The 22,343-nt window shown below is 40.5% G+C and overlaps 1 protein-coding gene across 1 annotated transcript; it reads right to left on the bottom strand.

Moving 5' to 3' along the window:
• Positions 1–2,548: 2,548 nt before the first annotated feature.
• On the bottom strand, positions 2,549–18,698 carry TNMD (tenomodulin). Its single transcript, XM_004283522.3, has 7 exons — positions 18,470–18,698; positions 18,173–18,304; positions 8,899–9,039; positions 8,587–8,688; positions 5,213–5,366; positions 3,408–3,574; positions 2,549–2,927 (listed from the first exon to the last, which is right to left on the bottom strand). Exons 1-7 carry the CDS (start codon positions 18,515–18,517, stop codon positions 2,718–2,720), a joined length of 954 nt encoding a protein of 317 aa, XP_004283570.1. The 5' UTR covers positions 18,518–18,698; the 3' UTR covers positions 2,549–2,717.
• Between the last annotated feature and the right edge of the window lie 3,645 nt (positions 18,699–22,343).

Below are 22,343 nucleotides of genomic sequence, written 5' to 3'. Positions count from 1 at the left end.
GGATGTGGGATGGTGGTTAAGGGTGGTTTGAGGAAGGACTATTTGATTGCAGGTGAGGCCCGATCTTTAATGTAGTAAGTACCTATTATGGACTTTCAGAGAAGGAAATGGCATTCATAAAATCTATAAGTGAAAAATCAACTTTGTGTAAAAGCATTTATTCTCATTTCAGTCTGTAGCCTGGGAACTTCAGCAGGGAGGAGGTTGTAACAGCTGTGCAAAGAAATAACCTGTGGGCTGGACCAGAGCATAAATTGAAGGGTGGTTTAAGAGGACAAGCTGGCAGTATTTGGTGAGCGACTGGAGTGGAAGACAGGGATACATTAAAACTGGGAGGGAGGGAGACGCAAGAGGGAAGAGATATGGGAACATATGTATATGTATAACTGATTCACTTTGTTGTAAAGCAGAAACTAACACACCATTGTAAAGCAAATATACTCCAATAAAGATGTTAAAAAAAAAAAAAGATCATAGGAAAAAAAAAAAAAAACTACTGCAAGGTCTCTGGCCTGGGAAGTTGGAGCTCCTTTGGCATCATTCCTTGTGATGAGAGGCTGGCCTTAGGGAAGGGTGGTGGAAGGAACAGAGGAAACTCTAGCTTCAGTGGGGTTGGTCTGAGGGAAGTATAAGGCATGATATAAGGAGTCTATCTGCGCATGCCTTGAATAAGGGGCAAAAGTCTATGATGGGAGAGCGATACCATACTTTCTTCTTGTCCAACCTGGCCTAGGCCTATATGAAGTGACAGACTCATGTGTTTGGGTTTGTTTGTTTGCTGTTTTGTTTTCTTTTTCCCTAAGTGTGAGATGATGTGATTTTTTTTTTTAGCATGTCCTTGTATTTTCTTTTGAAATTCATGGTCTGCTTCATTAAGGGGATCCACATTTTCCCAGTGTGAGATTATGTGGAGGTCAAGGTATCGCATTTGAACAAGAAATGCTTCCTCAATTATTGTGAGTAGGAACCTTTAGCCCTCACATGTGATATGAAAACTTCTATAATTCTTGTGTGTGTTTGTGCACACACACATGTATATAGCATGCCATATACAATTGCAGTTAGTTGTGTATAAGTTTCTGTATATGGGCTTGTATACTTGGGCATCTTATTTTTCTTGGGCAATAAGGAGTATGCCTTCTACTTCATTTGTATCCCCTACAGAGCGTAGTATATATAGTACAATGTAGACTGCATCAAATTGAGTGTCTCAGGAACTTAAAATTATTGGTCAATCTTAAAAATCAATGTTAAAAATGAAAAATTTATTTAAAAATGATAGAGAACACTGTAAAGTCATACAACGTCAAATTAATCTCCTATCTTTTACATTTTTCTATCTCAACTACAAATTGATGCCCATTATGATAAATGAAGTATTCCAAAATTTTCATGTCTTCTAAATCATGAATAAAGAAAGAAAATATTTTCAGTGACGTTGCATTGTTAGATATATTTTATTGTGCTCTCATCCTGTGAAAATTGGTAATCTAACTATGGCATGTATGTTAATTATGAGTTAATGACTGGCTAATCTTAACTCAGCCTTGGGCAAATCTGCTTCTATTTGCTTCCTCAACTGTTCAGTGGGGGAAAATGACTCCTGCACCACAGGCATCTTGAAGATTTTACTCTTTGAAAATGGAAAGTGCCAGACAGATATTTTCATGACACAATGACTTTGAAGTTGAGCAATGAAGGGGCTACCTTCCAATGAAACTAGAAGGGGTGACAGATGGGTATAACAAGAATTTTGAAACTAAAACTGGCTGGGACTCCAAGTTTAACATTACCCTCTAACCACTTCTTCTCCTCTCTGCTTTGCCCCTTTTCCTATTCCCAAGCAAAGTATCAGGTGATCAAAAACTAGGCCTTACCCTTCTTTTAAGAAAGTGCCATACTGCTAGTTTCTTGTGGTTTTGGAGGAAAAACAAAATCCCGTTTGACTCCTCACTTCAGTAATGTCCTATAATGCCTGTTTCTGTGAATGATATTTATGGGTCCCCATTTTCCAGGTTATTGCCTTGGAAAGTTATGTAACCAGACACTGATCTAAAAGAGAAGTCATACCTGAAGTTTATAAAGTATTGAATTTGTCCAAAGTTGAGTTCTTGTTCACAGGAGGAGAGCCTGGGACACTTTTTGTTAGGTTAGCTTTCTCCTTTGCTGAGTCTGAGCACTTGGAATATTTTAGTGTTGGCCTGCTGTGACTCACTGCCTGTCCAGTGGCTTAAGAGATGCTTAAGCAAGTCCACAATATGTCTCTCACATAATTAGACACTGGGGTATGCACAAAAGGACACATTTTTTTTATGTATCAGTTATGGGGTCATTTTGTCATCAGCCCCTATTTCCACTTTCTCAATACAGCCTAGTAAAATACAGTATTTGAGAATCCTTATGCTTTGCCCTTTCCTACTCCCCAAACCTGATGAAATGCAAGTTTTTATTGTTGTCTTCCATGTGAGACGGATCTGCTCCATTTCAGTTGTAGGGAATATTCTTAACAAACACTCACCCAGTGTGTTCAGCAGCAATCAGGCCATTAATGATGATGTAGAAGTTTATTAGAACATGAAGAGAAGAATTACCTACAAGTAATTCCGGAGTGCTGGCTACCAGGAGCCAAAAGCCTCATAGGCAGAAATTCATTGAATAGCATGCATTTATTATATGTTGGCTGCCAGAAGTTTAAGCACTTGAGCTCAGACTTGCTATTAAACCCTCCCCAGCATGCGGGCCACCCACCAGTTGCAAGGCATGATGACACGACAGATAACCCGCCCTCCTTGGTAGCAGTATGGATACGGGTAGTAACCTAGTAAAGGTTCACAGACGCGGCGGCAGTAGCGGTTGCCTCGACGGCAGTAAATACAACAATAACCTCTCTCATCCAACATGGGGTCGAATTCTATTCCATTTTCAGTCTGAAAGAAGAAGAAGCCAGTGTTGGAGGGGGCAGGTTCACTAGGAAGAGGTCTGCCAAGCAGGGGAGGAGTATAAGACTATAGGAGTTGGGGACTGGTGAGCAATTAAGTTCCTGAGCCTGGTCTTGGAGATATATCAATGGATTAGATCAAGATTGATTTTATTTTTTTTAATTAACAAAATTTTAGAACAACTTTATTGAGGTATAGTTGATTTACAATGTTGTGTTAATTTTTGCTATACAGCAAAGTGATTCAGTTATACATATATTCTTTTTCATATTCCTTTCCATTATTGTATATTACAGGAGATTGACAAGATTGATTTTGAATGAGTCTTCTAGGGATTCCAAGCTTCTTAAATATTTTTTTCTTAAAACAATGACCATTATCCTTTCAGTGACTTTGATCTGAGGGGTAGTGAGTTTTGTGAAGGCTCTTTGTTTTTCCCCTAACAAGAAAAACGTGAACAGAACTCACATAGTCATTGATTGGGAGTTCTTCCTCACTTGCTGCTTGTCTGGTGTGACGGGTCTTCACCTTCACTTGAGGGACCACCCACTGCTCATTTTGTTCAATGCCTTTTTTTTCATTGGTAGGAAAGTGAAGGTCTTCACCATCCTCCTCAAAGTCTTGTAACTCTGAAACTAAGGTAATAAACACAAAGTTGTGACACAACTGCTTTGCTTGGGGAACTAGCATTTGGGGATAGAGATTTTCATTGTGTCTTCTCACTGCCATCATTTAGGCATGAATGAACCACTTTTCCAAGCTCCTGCAGCTGATATCTTACGGAGATCTTCCAAAAGAAATTTGACCATTCCCATGTACATAGACTTCTTTGCTCATTTGGCATCACTTACTGCTTTGCCTTATTAGCATATTAAATTAAAAACTGAGGGCAGGGGACTTTGGTGTCTCCTACAATGATTTTACCCACGGCAGGTGCTCAGTAAATATTTTTTTGGTTGCCTGGTTTGATTCAGTGCCCTCTGTCCTCCTTCCTCATCCCTTCTCTTTCCTGTCTTAAAAAATTTTAAACTTGGTATTTAGAAATTATCTTAGATTTACAGAAGAGTTGCAAAGATAGTACAGAGTTTCTGTATACCTTTCACCCAATTTCCCCTAATGTTAGCATCTTACATAACCACAGTACAATGATCAAAACTAAGAAATTAGCATTGGTACAATACAATTAACTAAACTACAGACTTTATTCAGATTTCATCATGATTTCCACTAACGTCCTTTAGGAGAAGAATGTTGAAGCAGAAGTTGTAGTAATTGCACTTAGTTGCTTTATTTTTGCTGGTTGTGTCTTTGTTGCTGCGAGTGGGCTTTCTCTAGTTGTGGGGAGCGGGGGCTACTCTTCCTTGCAGTGCGTGGGCTTCTCATTGCGGTGGCTTCTCTTGTTGAGGAGCACGGGCTCTAGGCGCATGAGCTTCAGTAGTTGCAGCACTAGGGCTCAGTAGCTGTGGCTCGCGGGCTTAGTTGCTCTGTGGCATGTGGGATCTTCCCGGACCAGGGATCGAACCCGTGTCCCCTGCATTGTCAGGTGGATTCTTAACCACTGCACCACCAGTGAAGTCCCTAGTTGCCTTTTTTAAAGGCCAAAGAGTACCAATAGATGCCCGCATTGGTTAGAGCATTCTCTCTTGGGAAATGTAGTAATCTATGCTGTCCAGAATGAGGGAGGCCAAATTCTATACTAGGTGGGCAGAATAAGATGTCCAGGGACTTTGCCCTCTCTATGGGCTGACTGGAAGTTGAGAGCTGGAGTCTTTTACTCTGGACCTTTAGCACCCAATTACTTTTATACTGGTTCCTAAAATAGGCACAAAGAAATTTGTATTGCAGTGACTGTCCTATCATCCGGGGAGGATGCCACCATTTGACATAGAAAATCCTTCTTGAGACAACAGAGCATTGTTTTGGCTCTTCTCTCCTCTGTTCTTGGGTTGGGTACACAGTGGTTTGAGCCATAGTCTGGTAGCCCGACTGCAATGAATATAGATGTGCAGAGAGAGACAGATTAGCTTTTCACTATCACTACTCACATTAAGGTGGCGTTACCTTTGCTGGGATATTTAAAAGCCTGTCAGCATTAATTTATCTGATTTATAACTTGGCTGTGAAAAATTCCCTCCTCACTGGCAGTCAGCATATACAGTTTCATGTAAGAAGATATAAGCTGATCATTTGTTTTCCTAGAAGTGTAGTCTCTGAATGCTGGAAATGTTACTGACTTTGGAAAACAGAGGAGGAGGAGGAGAAGGAGACCATACCTGCTATTAGAGTGGGATTGATCCAATACATGGTCACGTTATCACAAATCTCCAGAATTTTGGAATTTTTGAGAAAGTCTCGGTTTTCAATAGGCTTTTCTGCTGGGACCCAAATCACTGACTGTTCAAAGAAAGTTGTGGTAATTTCTTCATTCTGAGAGAAGAAAGTAGTTCAGGGTGGGGATAGGCAGAGAAATTAATAAAATGAGTGAGACATTATGGGATCCTGGAAAATACCATATTTCGAGTCTGAATAATAATTCCAGTCCCAGAGCTCCCAGTGAAGTAGGTGCCCTTGGGAGAGTTAACAACTGGTCCCTCCCTCTCCCATCTAACAGTAAGGCTGCTCACTGAAACAGGAGCCTTCTCGGCTACCATTTCCCTTAAAGTCAGGAAGGCTTTCCATCATTTTCTGGGCCTCCCACTGGGCCATGTATGTTTTAATTTGGGCTTCTGGAACCCTGAGTGATTTACATTTGTTTTCTTTCTTTAAAATGGATGTTGTGAGTGCCCGCCTTGTTTTAGGTTTACGACTAGGATTGCAAGCTGAATTTGATCTCAAGCTGAAAAACACTCCTATAATCCAAATTGGTGAAATCACTTAAGTAGCAACAGAACCTAATATTTTGGTTTTACAAGACTGTGTGTTAATGGTATAGTTGTAGTACCAAAGATACTTTGTTTCAAAGTCAGGTCTAACTTGTGACTTCACTGGCCTTACTACTATTTTACTCCTTTCATTCTAGACGCTTAGAATTTGTCTCACAGGATGTTTTTTGTTTAGGCAGCCTCTCTTATATTGTCAAGAATGCCCCCTTCTCTTCTGTTTCTAGTGTTGGAAGTAGTTGTCTTGTGTACCTAGCTCTTAATCATTTGTTTCCTGGGCTTTGACATTTTTTTCCCCTACTCTTAATAAGGTTTTTCCTTTTCTCTTTTGTTTCTTTCTAGCTTTATGATTTCAGTGTTTTTATTCTTTGAAATATGGCTTTGTATAATTTTTCTCCTAGTCACTTAAAAGTTTCATCTTAGCTCCTTTGCCCTTGAGTCTGTAAAGACTTGGGATGCATTGAAAGGGACTGTATAAAATGAGGTTTGTACGTTGACTAGCTTTGTTAGCAAAATCAGGGCTATTTATATACCTGCTCTGCATCTTTAACATGTACAAAGTATGGATACAGTGGTGAGGGAAGTGCAGAATAAGAGGGTTTTTGTCATTCAGGACCACAAATTTGTCTCATAAAAAAAATCTGTAGCCTGAATAAAAAAAAATAGGATTTTCTTGAAGATAAAGCAATTTCACTATCATGAGATGAATACTTGTGGTATTTAGACAACCTGACAATATTAACTGAAGAATAAATTGGGCCAAAATGAGACATTATGGGCCTTTGCGTTTAACGTTTTTTTTTTTTTTTTTTTTTGCCATGCCGCATGTGGGATCTTAGTCTCCCTGCAGTGGAAGCTCGGAGTCTTAACCACTGGACTACCACGGAAGTCCCAGCCTTTAACTTTTTCAGAAAAATAAATCTTGTTGTATCAGTTTGGGAAGTATTGCTGGCTGGCCCTACTCAAACGCTTACATTATTTTCTGTAAAAAGCAGCATATGATATTGGGTATAATAGCTTTTTATCTTCTTGATTCTCCTTTCATCTTACTTTTGCCCCTAATATCCTGGAAGTTGTTCTGTTCCTCAGATGCATCCAAATTAGGCTTATTAAAAAAAAAATCTCCAAAACTTTTCACTTGCCATAGACCTTGGGAGCAGAGCATCGTCTTTGGGGGAAATCTTCTTTTTCTTAGAAATTCTAGGAACCAGGGTCTGTAACTTCTCTGGACATGAGGAGACTAATATCATGTCTGTGGGAGCCAGTGACAACCCCGAGACTTGGGTAATGGAAAGAAAAAAGTGATCCCCACACCACCTCACCCCCCAAAATAAGAAAAGTAAAAGAAAAAGATAAATGGGTAGGTGAAAATTAACATGGAGAGAGTTGGGCAGGAGAAAAGTGAAAAAGAACCTGGGAGAGACAGAAGAAAATGAAAGAGGTATTTACAGTATTTAGAGTGGCCACTGTGCCATTGGCATAATCTCAGTTTAGATTTGCCAGTTAAACACTAAAACAAATCAACCCAACCCAATATTTGTTTCTTCTGGCTACAGTGGAGTAGGCTGTCATAGATAGCAGCATACCATAATTACAGTCAGGATATTCAGGGAAAAATTAAGTCTCCTAAGCCTTACCGATGGCTGTATTTTAGGCAATAATCCTCCATCTCCCACTAGGCCTATAGCGGCCATTCAGCAATTGCATTGGTGCCCTAGGTCAGGGGTCCCCAACCCCTGGGCCTGTTAGGAACCTGGCTGCACAGCAGGAGGTGAGCAGTGGGCAAGCGAGTGAAGCTTCATCTGCTGCTCCCCATGGCTCCCCATCGCTCGCATTACCGCCTGAACCATGCCCTGTCCCCAGTCCGTGGAAAAATTGTCTTCCATGAAACCGGTCCCTGGTGCCAAAAATGTTGCGGACCGCTGCCCTAGGTTACCTCACCATGGCCTGGGAGTGTGCTTTCAGAGAATTTGTATTATACTGTAGTTCTCACCTTCCTTACTTTTGTCTTTCCTAGTGATATGTTAAAGGTGGATTATTCTATTAGCAGCCCAGCATAAAATGGTAAGGTGAATGAACTGAAATCTTTTTTAATTTAATTTTTAATTTTTTATTGAAGTATAGTTGATTTACAATGTTGTGTTCGTTTCAGGTATACAGCAAAGTGATTCAGTTATATTTTATATATAAATATATATATGTATATATATTTTTTCTTTTTCAGATTCTTTTTCCCTATAGGTTATTACAAGGTATTGAGTAGAGTTCCCTGTGCTATACAGTAGGTCCTTGTTGGTCATCTATTTTATATATAGTAGTGTTGAATTAAAATCTTTAGAATAGGTGAATGTCACAGTGTGACAAAAGTGGCAAGGATCCAGGTGGCCTTGGGACTTTTTTTCAGGACTTTATCTTTGGCAGGATTGGTTTTGTTCCTCCGGCTCACCCCTTTTATCAGAAATCTTTGGTTTGGAAGCAAATGTACATAATGGTTACCTGGGTATAAAAGTACAGCGTTGGACTTAAAAGCATGAACTTTAGGTTTGTTGAAAGGCCTGAGTTCAAGATCCCAGTCTGCTCTGCACTAGCTGTGTAACCTTGGACAAGTCACTTTTTGGTCTGCATCTGAAAATGGGGATGATAATAGTACCTGTCTATAGGGTTGTTGTGAGAATCAAATGAGGGTAAAGCATTTAGTCCAATGTCTGACACAGAGTTAGCTCCCATAAATTATGGCTTTTACTATTACTATTATTTTTCTTACATACCTCATCTATTTCTTCCTCTGGTTCAGAAAATTCAGGAATCACTTTAATCTGAGTTTTGATGAAGCATTTTTGAAGACCTACAAAGTAAATGCCAGTGTATCCCTATAAAACAGACAAAAAATAACAAAACTTCCTGAAATAGCCACAATTAATGAGTTTCATGGTTTGTCAGGGCCCCAGGCTGGCAAAATTTGAATTCAAAGGGAAAGCTTCGTCTTATAAATTAAATGGAGGCTACAGGCTATTTTTAACTTGACTCAAATGTTCTAATATTTTAAGTGGGAAGCTTTAGGGGGAAAAGATCCAACTTACATTTTTAAAGTCATGCACTTCCAATGTTTCATCAGTGCCATTTCCACTTCTGAATATTTCAGTTCTGGTCACGGGATCAATTTCCATGTAAATCTTCTTCTTCTCTCCGTTGCTGTAGAAAGTGTGCTCCATGTCATATGTCTGGGAGAACAGAGGAAAACAAGCTCTAAGATACTCAGTATGTCCCTTCATAAGACACTTTAATTGGGTAATATCTGGGGCACCTTCTTTTTCCAGAGCCTTTGCAGAGAGGTGCCATCTCAGCAGCTTGCCGTTGGGAATTCTCTGAGACTCGAGATTAAAGTGAGGTGTTTCTTGGCACTGGAGCTGATATGGGGATCCCTTCAGAGCCAGTATTTTGTATTCAAGCCAAGTTGCTGAACTAATTACTAACAATTCCAACAGTTTTCTTGGCAGCCTTGAATAAATAGCAAATGATATTTTGCAAGCAGCCTGTAAGGTGTTTTCCACTTGTGGTAAGCAGAGGAATCACCAAAAACCTATACTGCTTCTTTAAGCTACCACTTCCCTTTCTAAGTACGCAGTAGTCACCCACTTACTCGCTGTGAAATTCACTAGGACTGAGAAAGAGATTTGAACAGATTTAGAATGCTTAGGCATTGCTCTTTATCTTATCCATCCAGGCATTTAATATTGTCTCAACAGTCTCGGATCTGTACTTTTTAGACTCTGAAAACTCTGAAGACCATTCTCCTTGGTGAACATTAGATAATCGTCTTACTCTGACCTCAATGGCTTCCTTTTGTCCTTTAAGCTCCAGGAAACATTTACTGCCTTCCCCTAACCTTTTCTGTTATGGGCTAACCAAATTCATTCAGTTGATTCCTGATTTTTCTTTTCCAAACCCGATTCAGCTGACTTCAAGTTCTCCAGATTCTCCTGCATATAGAATTCAACAGCTGTGAATTGTAATATGCACTATGTAATATGGAGTCTCCCAAGAAGATCGCCTTGGCAAAGCTGCATATCAGGTTGCTCTTGAGTGGTTGAAACAAAACCCCAGACTCTCTCCTACCCTCTAAAAGAGACAATTTTTCTAAGGGCCAAAAGGACCAGTCCCACAGAGTATCCCAGTCTATTAATAAGCCCATTACTTATAACTGAGGACATGTTTATAGCTAGAAGCAAATAAGTAACCTAAAGGAATTTGTTACCTGTCACAAACCAGGCCAGACTTGATGGTGCCATGTGGAAGTCTATCTTATCCCTGTTGTTAGGAGGCCTTTGGCTATCGAGTTTTTTCATTCTCATTTTTCCTTATGAAAAACATTTGGTAAAGTAAAAACCTGAAAAAGCAAGTCATCTACAGGGCCATTGTTGCTTTCTAATAATACTGTTCCCAGTGGCAGTCTTGTATTGCTTGTGCTGGGTTGGGTTGTTTTTTAATGTCTGCCAGTATCTGTGACTGAATGTTAGTATAACCTGGTCAAATTTTCCCCACCTCAAGTAGAAAAACAAATTGGAAGGGTTTGTAGAAGCAATATTACTTCAAGTGTGAAAAGTTGATGTAGTCGCTGAATAGGAAAACAAGAGACAATGTCATTTACCTTTTTGCTGCCCTACAGTGCCTTGGACATGGTTAGAGCTGAAGTATATATTGAACACATTTTCCCCATCAATGGCAAATTCTCATCTTCCTAAAGAGAGGTTTTGAGCATTGGCAAGGTCTTTTAAGAGACCATATTTTAAAAGGGGAAGGAAAACAGTATTTAGAACTTTCCAGCAACTGCAGAGTTAACACAGCTAGTCTGGCCTGCTTTGTGACAGGTAGAAAATTCCTTTAGACTTGCTATTTGCTTCTAGTTATAAATTTGTCCTCAGTTCCAGCTCTGCAGCCAGCTTGAGAAACTTCTACCTATGGCAACAAATTGAGCTCTCAGTGGGCCTGACCTAAGTAGAGGAGAGAGGCATCTACTTCAGATCCAGCCTTGTCAGATCTCCCAACAGGGGGGAATTTCTTTAGAAATACTATCCATTGTTGAGACAAATGTCGACACCACTAGTCATTGGGGGTGGGGTGGGGTGTTTGTTTCATCAGTAGCACAACTGATGGATTATTGCACGGAAAAATGAGGTTGGAGACTAGGGGAAGTTGGAACACTGCTTACCTGGGCAAAAGGGAAAATACAGGCTGTATTTTCAATCATTGGTAGAAGACTATGGAATCATACTGGTGACATTTAGGATTTCAGTGTACTTCTGTGGAATGAGTTTTCCTGCACTGTTGGCAATGCACTTCACTTGGACACCTTGCTAGATGAAAACTATTGGAAACTGCCAAGCTCAGCAGATCTTGATTATTTTCAGCATTCTTTCAAAGAGGTTTTTTTTTTTTGGTAGGGGAGGAGGGGTCCATTCTGATTGTATTCATTCACTAGCATGTTGCCTTTCTGTTTGTAATGGTAGTGGGCTCAGAATGACTTCATTTATATGTAAAATCTGGGTGGGGGGGTAGGGAGCTATATATTCACTCAGATGGAATTCACTATCAAAGGTGCCCTTTTGGAACAGGCTGTCCTTTGTCTAGGAAGATGATGCTGGTGGCCCACTTTGGACTGCTTAGGGATGGGTTTGAGCAAATCCAGACATACTGTCTCATCCGGGTCCCTGTGGAGCACATTGCCTGGGTAATGGCTATGCAAGCTTCACTGGCCCATATGAAGACTGAACTCATGCCTTTGGCTTCAGAAGTACCTTTCTGTCTACTAAGCTCATTGGCTCAGGGGCTGAGGGTCTTTCTGGAGATGAGGGAATAAATGGTTTTGTCCCCTCCAGGTGCAAACTAAAGCAGAGAAGGATGACCGGTCTGTGAGAAGTGTGAGTGGGCTCCCAGTAGTTCATCTCAGACTGCCTCCAGCTCAGCTTTATTCCAGGAAGGACAGAGTATGATGAGAAGTACACTTCCACCAAACCGGCACATTAGGGCAAGTTAATCTTTGGTGCTTCTAGCTTCCCTTTTCTGTTCTTTTTATATCCTGACCTCTTTGTACCTTCGTAGCCCTTCCTCCTCTTTCCATCTCCCTCTATTCCTCTGTCTCCTATCTAGACATCTAGGAATCTCATGGTGCTTCAGGTACCTTATATCAAAGAAGAAATCAATCTGACAACTGATCTCACACTAAGGTATTAGTGATGGGTGTTTGTCTGTTAAAAAAAACACACTAAGGTATTAGTGATGGGTGTTTGTTAAAAAAAAATGAGTGCAATACTTAACTCAAAGGAATGAATTACTAATGGTGGTTTTTAAGCACAATGGCACCAGGAATAAGAGATATATTAAGGGCAAGGGCATCTTTGCAGCAGCGCTCAAATGGGTTCCCACTCCATCCACACATAAGGCTGGTCTCAACTATGAAGGTCCAGAACACTGGCATTGGACAGGTAAACCAATGGGTGGAATATGACTCAGAAGTAAAACGAGATAGATACGTGGTGAACCCCAAGGAGTTAGGGATGTAAGAAGACCACACTGACAAAACGTGGAGAGAACACAAACTCATTTCTCTTCCCTGCTCAGGAATTCTTTCCTCAGTCCAGTTAAATTCTCCACTCAGGCAGCAAATGAGCCCTAACATCCTCCTTTCACAGTTTGCTGTGTTTTCTGGCCTCAATTTGTGACCATCTCTGAGATCAAAAAAGAAAGATTTTTATAAAAAGTAAAGCTGCCTCAGACCTCAGTGTGATGGATCTGTTTCGGGGCAGGTAGCTTTAGCTTGTCCTGAAAGGGATTTGAGGACATTTGGCTTAGGTTTGTTTTTTGAAGCCTATGATTAATCTAGATGTTCTTCTCTCCACCTTCATTTCTTACTGTCTGTTTATGAGGTACACTCTCCAAAGGTGAAATACATGCTCAGAAGAGCTGGCTAGCAGGTGTTAGGCTGGAAGGAAAGGAAGGGAATGCATTGTATTATATTATACCAACCTAGCCTGTGGGAATTAAAGGGCCTCTGGGTATTTCTTTAACCAACACAGAGCAGACACATTGTTTCTTATGCAAAGTTGGACTCCTGCATCTTCAGTCACCAGTTCTCAGTCCTGAAAAAAAACTGGCATAGGCAGCACAGACATTCCTCTTTTTCAAAAAGAAAAAAACCCCATTTCTTTCATGTCGAACAGCGGTCCCCAACCTTTTTGGCACCAGGGACCGGTTTTGTGGAAGACAATTTTTCCACAGGCCGGGGGTGGGGGGAGGATGGTCCAGGCGGTAATTCAACTCCTGCTGTGCCACCCGGTGCCACAGACCAGTACCTGCTGGGGGTTGGGGAGCCCTGATCTAGATCCTCAAGCTGGCTTGGAAGTTTCTCCCTACCCACTACCCTCACCACTCCTTATTCTTAAATGCAGCTGAAGAATAGTGAAAAGAGTCTCTAGACCAGGTTCTAGTCTTAGCCTCAACTCTGCCACTTACAAGCTGTGTGACTTTGGACAAGTCACCAAGTGTCTCTGGAGGCTCAGTTCCCATCTTTATCTCTCACCCATTGCCAAATGCAATGTTGAATAGTTGACAAAATCAATTTTTTAAAACATTGAAATGTAGTTGATTTACAATGTTGTATTAGTTTCTGGTGTACGGCAAAGTGATTCAGTTATCCATATATATAAAATATATAATAATATATATATTCTTTTTCAGATTATTTTCCCTTATAAGTTATTATAAGATATTGAATATAGTTCCCTGTGCTATACGGTAGGTCCTTGTTGTTTATTTATTTTATATATAGTAGTTTGACCAAATCAATTCTGTTCAGATTTGGCTAACACCTGTCAGGTTGAACCGTTGGACTGCTACTACCTGTTGATTTCCTGGGCCGCTTTCCCTACAGTAGCCCCAATCCCACTCTCAGACACTGAAGGACAGCTCCCTTTGAAGACCTAGGTTTTTTCTGGCTGGTACCAAGTAAGTTGCCCAGCAAATGCCTTAGGAGAATGAAGAGACTGAATACGAATGTGCCCCTAGTAGCCGGAGTCCTACTCTACATAATCGATGCTGCCCCTTGGCAGCCGAGACCAAGAGCTAACCCGTGACAGTGGCAGGACAAGGGTGGACTTTGCTCTTGAAATGGTTTGAGAGGAAAATAAAATGAAGTCTTTTTAAAAACGCTGACGTGGCACCATCTGGTGAAGCTCAGTCCCCCTGCTAAAGAGGTTTCAGCTCCATCTCCGTCTCTTCCCTTGAGGGGATGAAATGCTTCTCCAGACCCACATTTTACCTATCAAACTGCTGTGTAGGAAAGCCCAGGGAACTCGGGGAAGAAAGTTGTATCTTTGTGAAGAAAGATAAGTGAAGATAAGTGAAAAGATAAGTGAAGATAAGTGAAGAAAGTTGGTCTCTGGCCAACTTAAAGAAATAGGCACAGGAAAGCCTGATCCAGACTTAGCAGGAAAGTGCTTTTTCTGAGCAAAAGATTTTCAGCCTAGAGTGCTGTTGGGCCTGCAGTCTTGAATAAAACTCTTTTAATGGTCATCTGCAGTTGAGGTGAGGGGGAGGCCAGATGGATGCCCACATACCCTACCCCTTCTCATCTCATCCTGGTAGCATACAGAAGTTGAGGAGACATCCCCAGGAAACTGTGGATTGCTGTGTGGGCTTTAGGACTTAGCCTTTCAAAATAGCCCTAAAGTCACCAGGCGGTTCCTATATATGGCAGGAAGGGCAGCATTTCATTAATTTAGTTTATTATTCTTCTGCCTCATTCTACAAAGGATTGGAAGGGATAGGCTACAAGGTCTGTGTTACATCTATCAACTATTGGTTTAAAGGCTGGAATTTTTCTGAATTGTTTTCTCTATGTTGGATGGATTAGCTGGGGAGTTGATTTCTGATTGTTTCAGGTTTAATGTGTAATACAGGGAGCTTTAAGCAAGAATGTTTCTCTTGGGAATCTGCTTCAAAGATGTCTGGGCAGTCACTGCCTGAAAGTGAAGTCTTGTGATGCTCTCTCAAAATCTCTGGGAGTGAATAGGTCCTCTGCTTGGTTGAGAAAGCTGAATACAGAACTCGATGGACCGGCTTTCATTCAGCTCAAGTGGCTTCTGTATGTGGCTGTGGGTTGGGGATCTGTAGCCTGTAAGGGAGTGCAACAGCTCTCCGAAAGTTAGTCTTCCTTGTTTCATTTTATTTTCATCTCTCTCTCTCTCTCTCTCTCTCTCTCTCTCTCCCCCCGCCCCGTTTTAGATCAAGAATCTGGATATTTTAGGGCTTCCCTGGTGGCGCAGTGGTTGAGAGTCTGCCTGCCGATGCAGGGGACATGGGTTCGTGACCCGGTCGGGGAAGATCCCACATGCCGCAGAGCGGCTGGGCTAGTGAGCCATGGCCGCTGAGCCTGCACGTCCGGAGACTGTGCTCCGCAATGCGGGAGGCCACAACAGTGAGGGGCCTGCGTACCGCAAAAAAAAAAAAAAAAAAGAATCTGGATATTTTATCCCCACCAAGGTGGGAGGTAATAGAAGGAGGAGGGGGGAAATTACTGGCATGGAAATGTCAACACCAGATGTGGAATGTTAAATAAACACTTAATTATAAACAGATGTCAAAAGCAAAATAAAAAGGATGTGTGGCGGAGACTAGAGGAGCAAATGCTAAGAACTTGGAGAAAGTCCCGGGATGCCAAACACATCACTGTCATCCATAAGCACAGCAGTATCACCGGTTCTCTCCACCAAGGGCCCCAAGAGTCCCCACAGGTCCCACAGGCTTGTAAAGGAAAGTCCAGAAGAGCCTGGGTTTTAATCTGCTAACTGCTGTTTCTTGCCAGGCCATACTCTTTAGGGGAGCCTCTTTAATTTGTGCAAGATGCCTGGATCCTTTTCCTCTGCAAATCTTCTTCCAAGACCAATCTGACTACTCTTCACTTCCCAGCAATCATAAGTCAGCTCTGAGGAAGGCTTATTGGCAGCCCTAGCCATTGGAAACAACAGATGTTCCCTGGGGCTTTTTGTCTGGGAACTAAAGGTAGTGGGCTTAGTGGAGCATCCACATCTCCAGCTGGTTCCTCAGTTTGCAATGGACCCAGCCTGGTCTTGTGGGGAAGGCCGGGACTTAAATATCAAAGGCAGTAAATTGTAACTCCCCATTGGAACAGAGAACAAACAACCTTTGTTTATGGTGGAAAAACTTGCCCCAGGAGACACCTATTTATCGTCTTTTACCAGATTACTTTGTAATGATTTTGTTCATTTCTGAGAATCCCTTTGCTAAAAATCACATCCTAAGACGGATTACTTCTTGAGAGATTTGGTTCTTGATAAACTTTATTTGGTAGCATACCTCACCTCTTCTGTGCATGCAGTGACTCATTTTTACATTTGGTTTGAGGAATCACAGGATTGCTCCTTATAATGTATTAAAAAGTGAACTGGAGTGAGAATCAAAGACAATATAACACAGAAGCAGAGGTGACCATGGGCTCTGTTAGTGAGCTTGGCACCTTACTAGATAAAAGCAAGGTCCCCACCTAGTCATTTATAGTTGCACCGAGACAAATAGCATTGTAAGTTTAGAAAAACACATAAACTTTTTCAAAATAGAATTTGCAATTCCAATGGCTAAAACAAAACTAGAAAAACCATCTGGCCCCTTGTTCAGGCAAACATGTATGGGTGGTCAGAAGGGCTAGCTACCTACTACACCCAGCTAAGAACATTATGGCCATGGAGGATGAAAGGGTTTATTCTCCTCTAACCCATCTGTAATTGTCAAGAGGATCCAAGATTCAATTTGTGGGACAGCATGTTACCTTGGGAATTAGCTAAGTAATAGCAGAATTGGATTGGTATGCATCTTGGCACTCTTAGTCATTTGCTGTTTCTTTCCTGATCTCAATTACTTTGCCCACCTTGCTAGTCTGAATATAGGTGGCTTCTCTAGAAAGACATGTGAACAGTAAGCAGTTCAGAAGCAGAGAGCAGTGGGAGAGATAAGAGAAAGGGCTAACTATAGGCAATGGATGATGCGTGAAATCCTTTCTGGAACAAGGTATAAATAAAAAAGCAAGTAAACAAAGTTTGCTATTCATTCTCCCTCTGACTTAAACTTGATAAGGTAGCCTCTAGTACTAAATGAAAGTGGGTATGGTAGCAGAGGTGAAGAATCCAAAGGTGGCTATGCCTTACTTCTCTGTTTTCTTTTGGACACTTGTCCACTTGATTTTCTATTTTCTACACTTCCTCACCCCCTGCCTCTCCTTCCTCATTGATCCATATTCTTTCCTCTCTGCTCCTATCACTCCTTTGACTCCTAATGGTTCATACCAATTATCTTCTTGTATTTTATCCTCCCTACTGGATTTTTGCCTTTCCCTTCCTACGTCTGTTATCAAATAGAAATGAGCATCCCATGACAACAAATTAATAATAATGGTAGCAATAACAACATCCCACATGCAGAGAGAAAAATGTAGCAAAGCCAGAAAACCATCTTCACCGTTCATAGCTTGTACATTTATTAATTCTCTTTCAAATGGAAATTGTTGGCATGAAGGGCCTATGATTTTCTTTGGGTCACATCTAAACTTAGCCACTGTGTGTGAGCCCGGGAGTAACAATAACACTAAGGTACACTAATATCAACTACAATGCAGCCAAGCTTCACCAAATAACCATAGTATCAGAAGCGTGATATCTGTGATTAATGACTTGGTGTCACTTTTCTACTTTGTAGCATTACTATTTCAGTGGGACACCAACAACTGTGGCTCGTGAGAAGCTGAAAAGCTCTAGATTTTTTGGTTTTCTTTTTTGAGTCACAAATAAACATGAATTCAGGTATGAGAATTGCTCCTTCTGAAAAGGAGTTTGCTGCCTGTCCTCACAGCAGATTCATTAAGTCAGAAACATAATCCCTGAAAATCCTTTGCTCCCATTTCTCATGGTTTCTTCTTATGTGGTAGTATAATTACTTTTCCATCAGTTTCTGCCCAGATAATTGAAAGAAAGATGGAAAGTATTTTTTCTTACAGTAAAAATTTTGCTTCTGTGAGGAATCTTAACTCCTTATAAAACATAATAAAAGAATGGGTAATTCTACATCTTATCATTACTAACCAAAATGCAGAAAACATATTTTTCCTTTACCAAAATAATTAGGCAAAAAAGAGAGAGCAAACCTTGACTGAGTTTTTCATACCACCAAAAAATATACACAAAAAGAACTTAATGACTTTCATTTTCAGAGTAATATATATGTCAATCACTAATTAGATTCAATCAAACTCAAAACAGAAACACTGGATAATAATGTGCATTTACTCACTTTTTTGGGTGTCTCAGGCCAGAAGTGCTTGCTCCCCCAAAACAGGACAATTAGAGTTAGGGCGAGGATACCAAACACCAGTCCACAAATCTTAAGTGATTTACATATCTTCTTGGATTTAGAAGCTTCTGCCTAAGCAAAGAACAGAGAGAATAAAACAATACACAATAGCCCTTAAAATTGCAAGCCATAATTCAAAGTCACTTGATTTCACTTTTTAATGTTCATATTGCAATATGATAAATCTGTGAAGCCATGCTTCTGCTCAAAAGGGAATAAAAATATGAATCAACTTACATTTAGAATGTGACAGTCCTCACAGTTCTCTGGAGGATTCTTTGCCATGGTCTCTCAGCACACAGCACTCTTTCCCTGCTTTGAGAGGACTAAGAGACCACTGCTGAGGTGGAGTTGCAAGTGAGTCGGCTAACAGATGCCAGAGGAGAAGCTGAATTTATATGGCTCAAATATGTCATACCAGAGCCTGAGGGAGCCCAGGGGGCTCCTGTGCTGCAATTTGTTACATAGATATACCCATATATGTATATAACTTCTGTGCACAGAATTCCATCCAGAATGGCAAAGACAGAAGGTTATAATGAAAACTATTGTCCTGGGGGTTGGTTTGGAAGGGGACCAAGCCTAGGACACATTGAAATTATTTTTCACTATGAACTTAAAATATCAGTGGCAACACACACTGCACACTCCAGAAATAAGCAAACAAAACAAAAAAAGAGGAATGAAGTTCTAATTTCAATTCCATTTGCTCTAACAAATATTTATTGCAGGCACTGTGCTTGGTGTAGGAGATTCAGGAATGAATAAGGTAGTGCCTTCTTCACTATGTTAAAGCTCTTTGAGGACCGAGATCAATAGGTAGTCAACTAATTATAATCAGAAACAAGATTTAAAAGGTTAATTATACGTTTTCTTTCTCTCTTCATTCTCTCTCTCTGATTATTTTCCTTTCCTAGGCTCTCTTCCTCAATCTGTTCCTTAATGTTGATATTCCTTATGGTTCTATCTTTGATGATCTTCTCATTCTATATATACACTTCTTGGATGATCTCATCCACTCTCACAATTTAAAATATCACCTATATATCAATGATTTCCAAATCTGTATCTATAATTCCACTGTCTTTTGAATTTCAAAGCCATTTGAATATCTCTGCCTCGATGGACCTCAGGAATCTCAAAACTCAACATGTCCCACACCAAACCCTTCTTCTTTTCACAACCCCTGCCCCCAACCTACTTTCTTTCCCATGTTCTTAATCTTGCTTGGTGGCTGAATTAGTTTGCTAGGGCTGCCATAACACAACAGAAATTTATATTCTCACAGCTCTGGAGGCTAGAAGTCCAAGATCAGGGTTGGTTTCTTCTGAGGCCTCTCTCCTTGCCTTGTAGATGGCTTTCCTCATGTTCACATGTTCCTCATGTCCCCTTCTATGCAGGTATATGCCCTAATCTCCTCTTCTTATAAGGGCACCAGTCATATTGGATTAGGACCTATCTGTACGATTTTATTTTTCCTTAATTACCCCTCTAATGGCCCTATCTCCAAATACAGTCACATTAAAAAATAATGGGCATTAGGACTTCAACATATGAATTTAGGTGGCTGGGAAGGGCACAATTCAGTCCGTAACAGTGGAACCATTACTCACCCAGCCTCCAAAACCAGAAACCTGTGGTTTGTCCTAGACTCTCCTCTCTTTGTCACATTCCCTTATCCAATCAGTGACCAGGTATTTTTGATTCTAAATTATTACATCTATCAAAGCCATTCTTTTCTCCCTATATTGACTTTTAAAGCCTTAGTTTAGGTTGTCATCTTCTCTGATGAGTCTCAAGTCCATATCTCTAACCCAGGCTGCTCTTAGGGCTCCAGACCCATGGGTCTATCTAACCTGCTAGACATCCCCATTTGGATATCCTAGAGGTACCTCAAATACCACATGTTCCAAATGGAATTAATTATCTCTCCTTCCAAATATACTCTTCTTTCTACATTATCTCTCTCACTAAATGGCATGATGATCAGTTTCTAGAATAGAAACCTCCAAATGATCTTTGATTTCTTCCTGTTTTGCCTATTTAGGCCTCCATGCCTAATCAATTATTAAATCCAGTCAATTTTGCCTCTGAATTATCTTCCCAATCTTATTCTCTCTATCCTCAACTTCCACTGTCTTAGTTGAGGTTCTCATAGTTACTTTTAGTGTTGCAATAGAGTCCTAACAGGTTTTCTTGCCTCCAATCCACTTCCTTCAAGATGATCTTTTCTAGGGCTCAAATCTGAGGATAATCTCTCCCCTGATTAAAATCCTCTGTGTTTATTCATTGTCTATTAAATCAAAGCTACTTATGGTGACCTCATAGGCACTTCATGGTCTTGACTCTGCCTAATCCCACCAAGCCTTGATTTTGGACAATTTCTTCCATAGATGGAGCCAACAGGGTATCTTAGCTGGGCAGAGTCATGGAGCATGTATGTGGGACTTCATCCACATCCTAATATCTTGAAGAAAAATAATTTTCTAACTGTTGCTGACATGTTCATGCATGAAGTTGATTATGGAAGTTATGAAATATAAATCATGGTTCTATTTGTTCTACAATTCTTTGGCCAACCTTAAAAAAAGAAAAAGAAAGCTATGAGAGCAGTCTTATGAAGAAACCCATGTTTATTGTGTTAGATGGTACCTCCTCAACAATGTTACTCACACTATGCTTCCAATGCCTTCCTTACACCTTATGCTTTAGTGATTCTGAGCACCCTCTGCTATTTTACTCTACAGGACATTTTCATATGCTATATTCTTTGCTTGTGTTTCCCTTCCTCCCCTTGTCTACCTGAAAATTCTCATTTAGCCTTCAAAATACTGCCTAGATATTACCAGCTCCTGAAAGACTTCCCTGATCTCATCTCTGCTGTGTTTTTCTTCTGAGAAGACTTTGAGATCCTTTAAAACATGCCTCATTTGTTAAAAAGATTGAATTAAAATAGAGGTCAAATCAATATGCCATGGAAGCATAGAAGGAAGAGTGATTAAATCTGTTTCAGGAGAGCAGGGAAAATGGCAGAAAGCACTCAAAATTTCAGTAGATTGTTCGTTTATTAGCAATCTATGTGGCAAGCACTTTTATAGGGGCTAGATATGTATTTAGTAGTGGACAAGACCAGCACAGTCCCTGATATTATAGAGCTCAGAGTCTAGTTGGGGAGACAGATGTTAAACTAAAAGGAAAAAATCCTGTAAATAAATAAAAATATGTAAATTATGAAACATCGTAAGAAGGAAATGTTTAAGGTGTTATGAAAGCACCTAAATTGGATTGGTGGGGAGAGTGGTCAGGGCAGTCCATGCTAAGGAGATGTCCCTTAAGCTCAGACCTAAATAATGAGTAGAAGTTAGCTGGTGTAGAGTGGGAAAAGATTATTCCAGGCAGAGGGACCAGCACGTGCAAATACCCTGAAGCAGAAAAGAGGTTGTGTTTGGAGAGTAAAAGGAAAGTCAGTGTGGTGATAATACAGTGAATGAGGAGGAGAGTTGCTTGAGATAAGGCTGAAGAGGTAGGCAGGGACCATATCATACAAGATTGTATCTATTAGGACTGTTTTGGGCTGCATGTAACAGAAACCAAGTTATGGTGATTTAACAAAATAAGAGGTTTATTTTTCTGACATAAAGGAGCCTCAGTGTCAGCAGTTCAGGACTCATACAAGTTTCAGGACCCAAGCATCCATCTTTTTGTTCTATGATCCTTTGAGCATGGCTTCCATCTTCATGCTTCCAAGATGGCTGTTTTACCTCCAGGCAGCAAAAGGAGAGAATGAAAAGGGCAAAAGACATGTGACAGCTAAGTCTGTCTCTTTCCATCAGGAAAGTAACAGTTTTCCTGGAAGCCCTATCCTGCAGATTTCCGCTTATCTATTAGTTAGAACTGGGTTGTATGGCCGCCCCTAGCTATAATGTAATATGAGGAGGTTTTATTTTCAACTCAGCCTATTACTACTCCTAAAAGAATCCTGGTTTTATTATAGAAGGGGAAACATATTGGGTAGGCAGTTTGCAGTTTCTGCCACAAAGGGTGAGGGGTTTCTTAGTTTATTCTAAGAACAGAGGGAATTCATTGAAGGGTTTTAAGCAGGGGAGATACA

Source organism: Orcinus orca, chromosome X, assembly GCF_937001465.1.
Source record: "Orcinus orca chromosome X, mOrcOrc1.1, whole genome shotgun sequence".
NCBI lineage: Eukaryota > Metazoa > Chordata > Mammalia > Artiodactyla > Delphinidae > Orcinus > Orcinus orca.
This window is presented reverse-complemented; position numbering and strand designations above follow the sequence as displayed.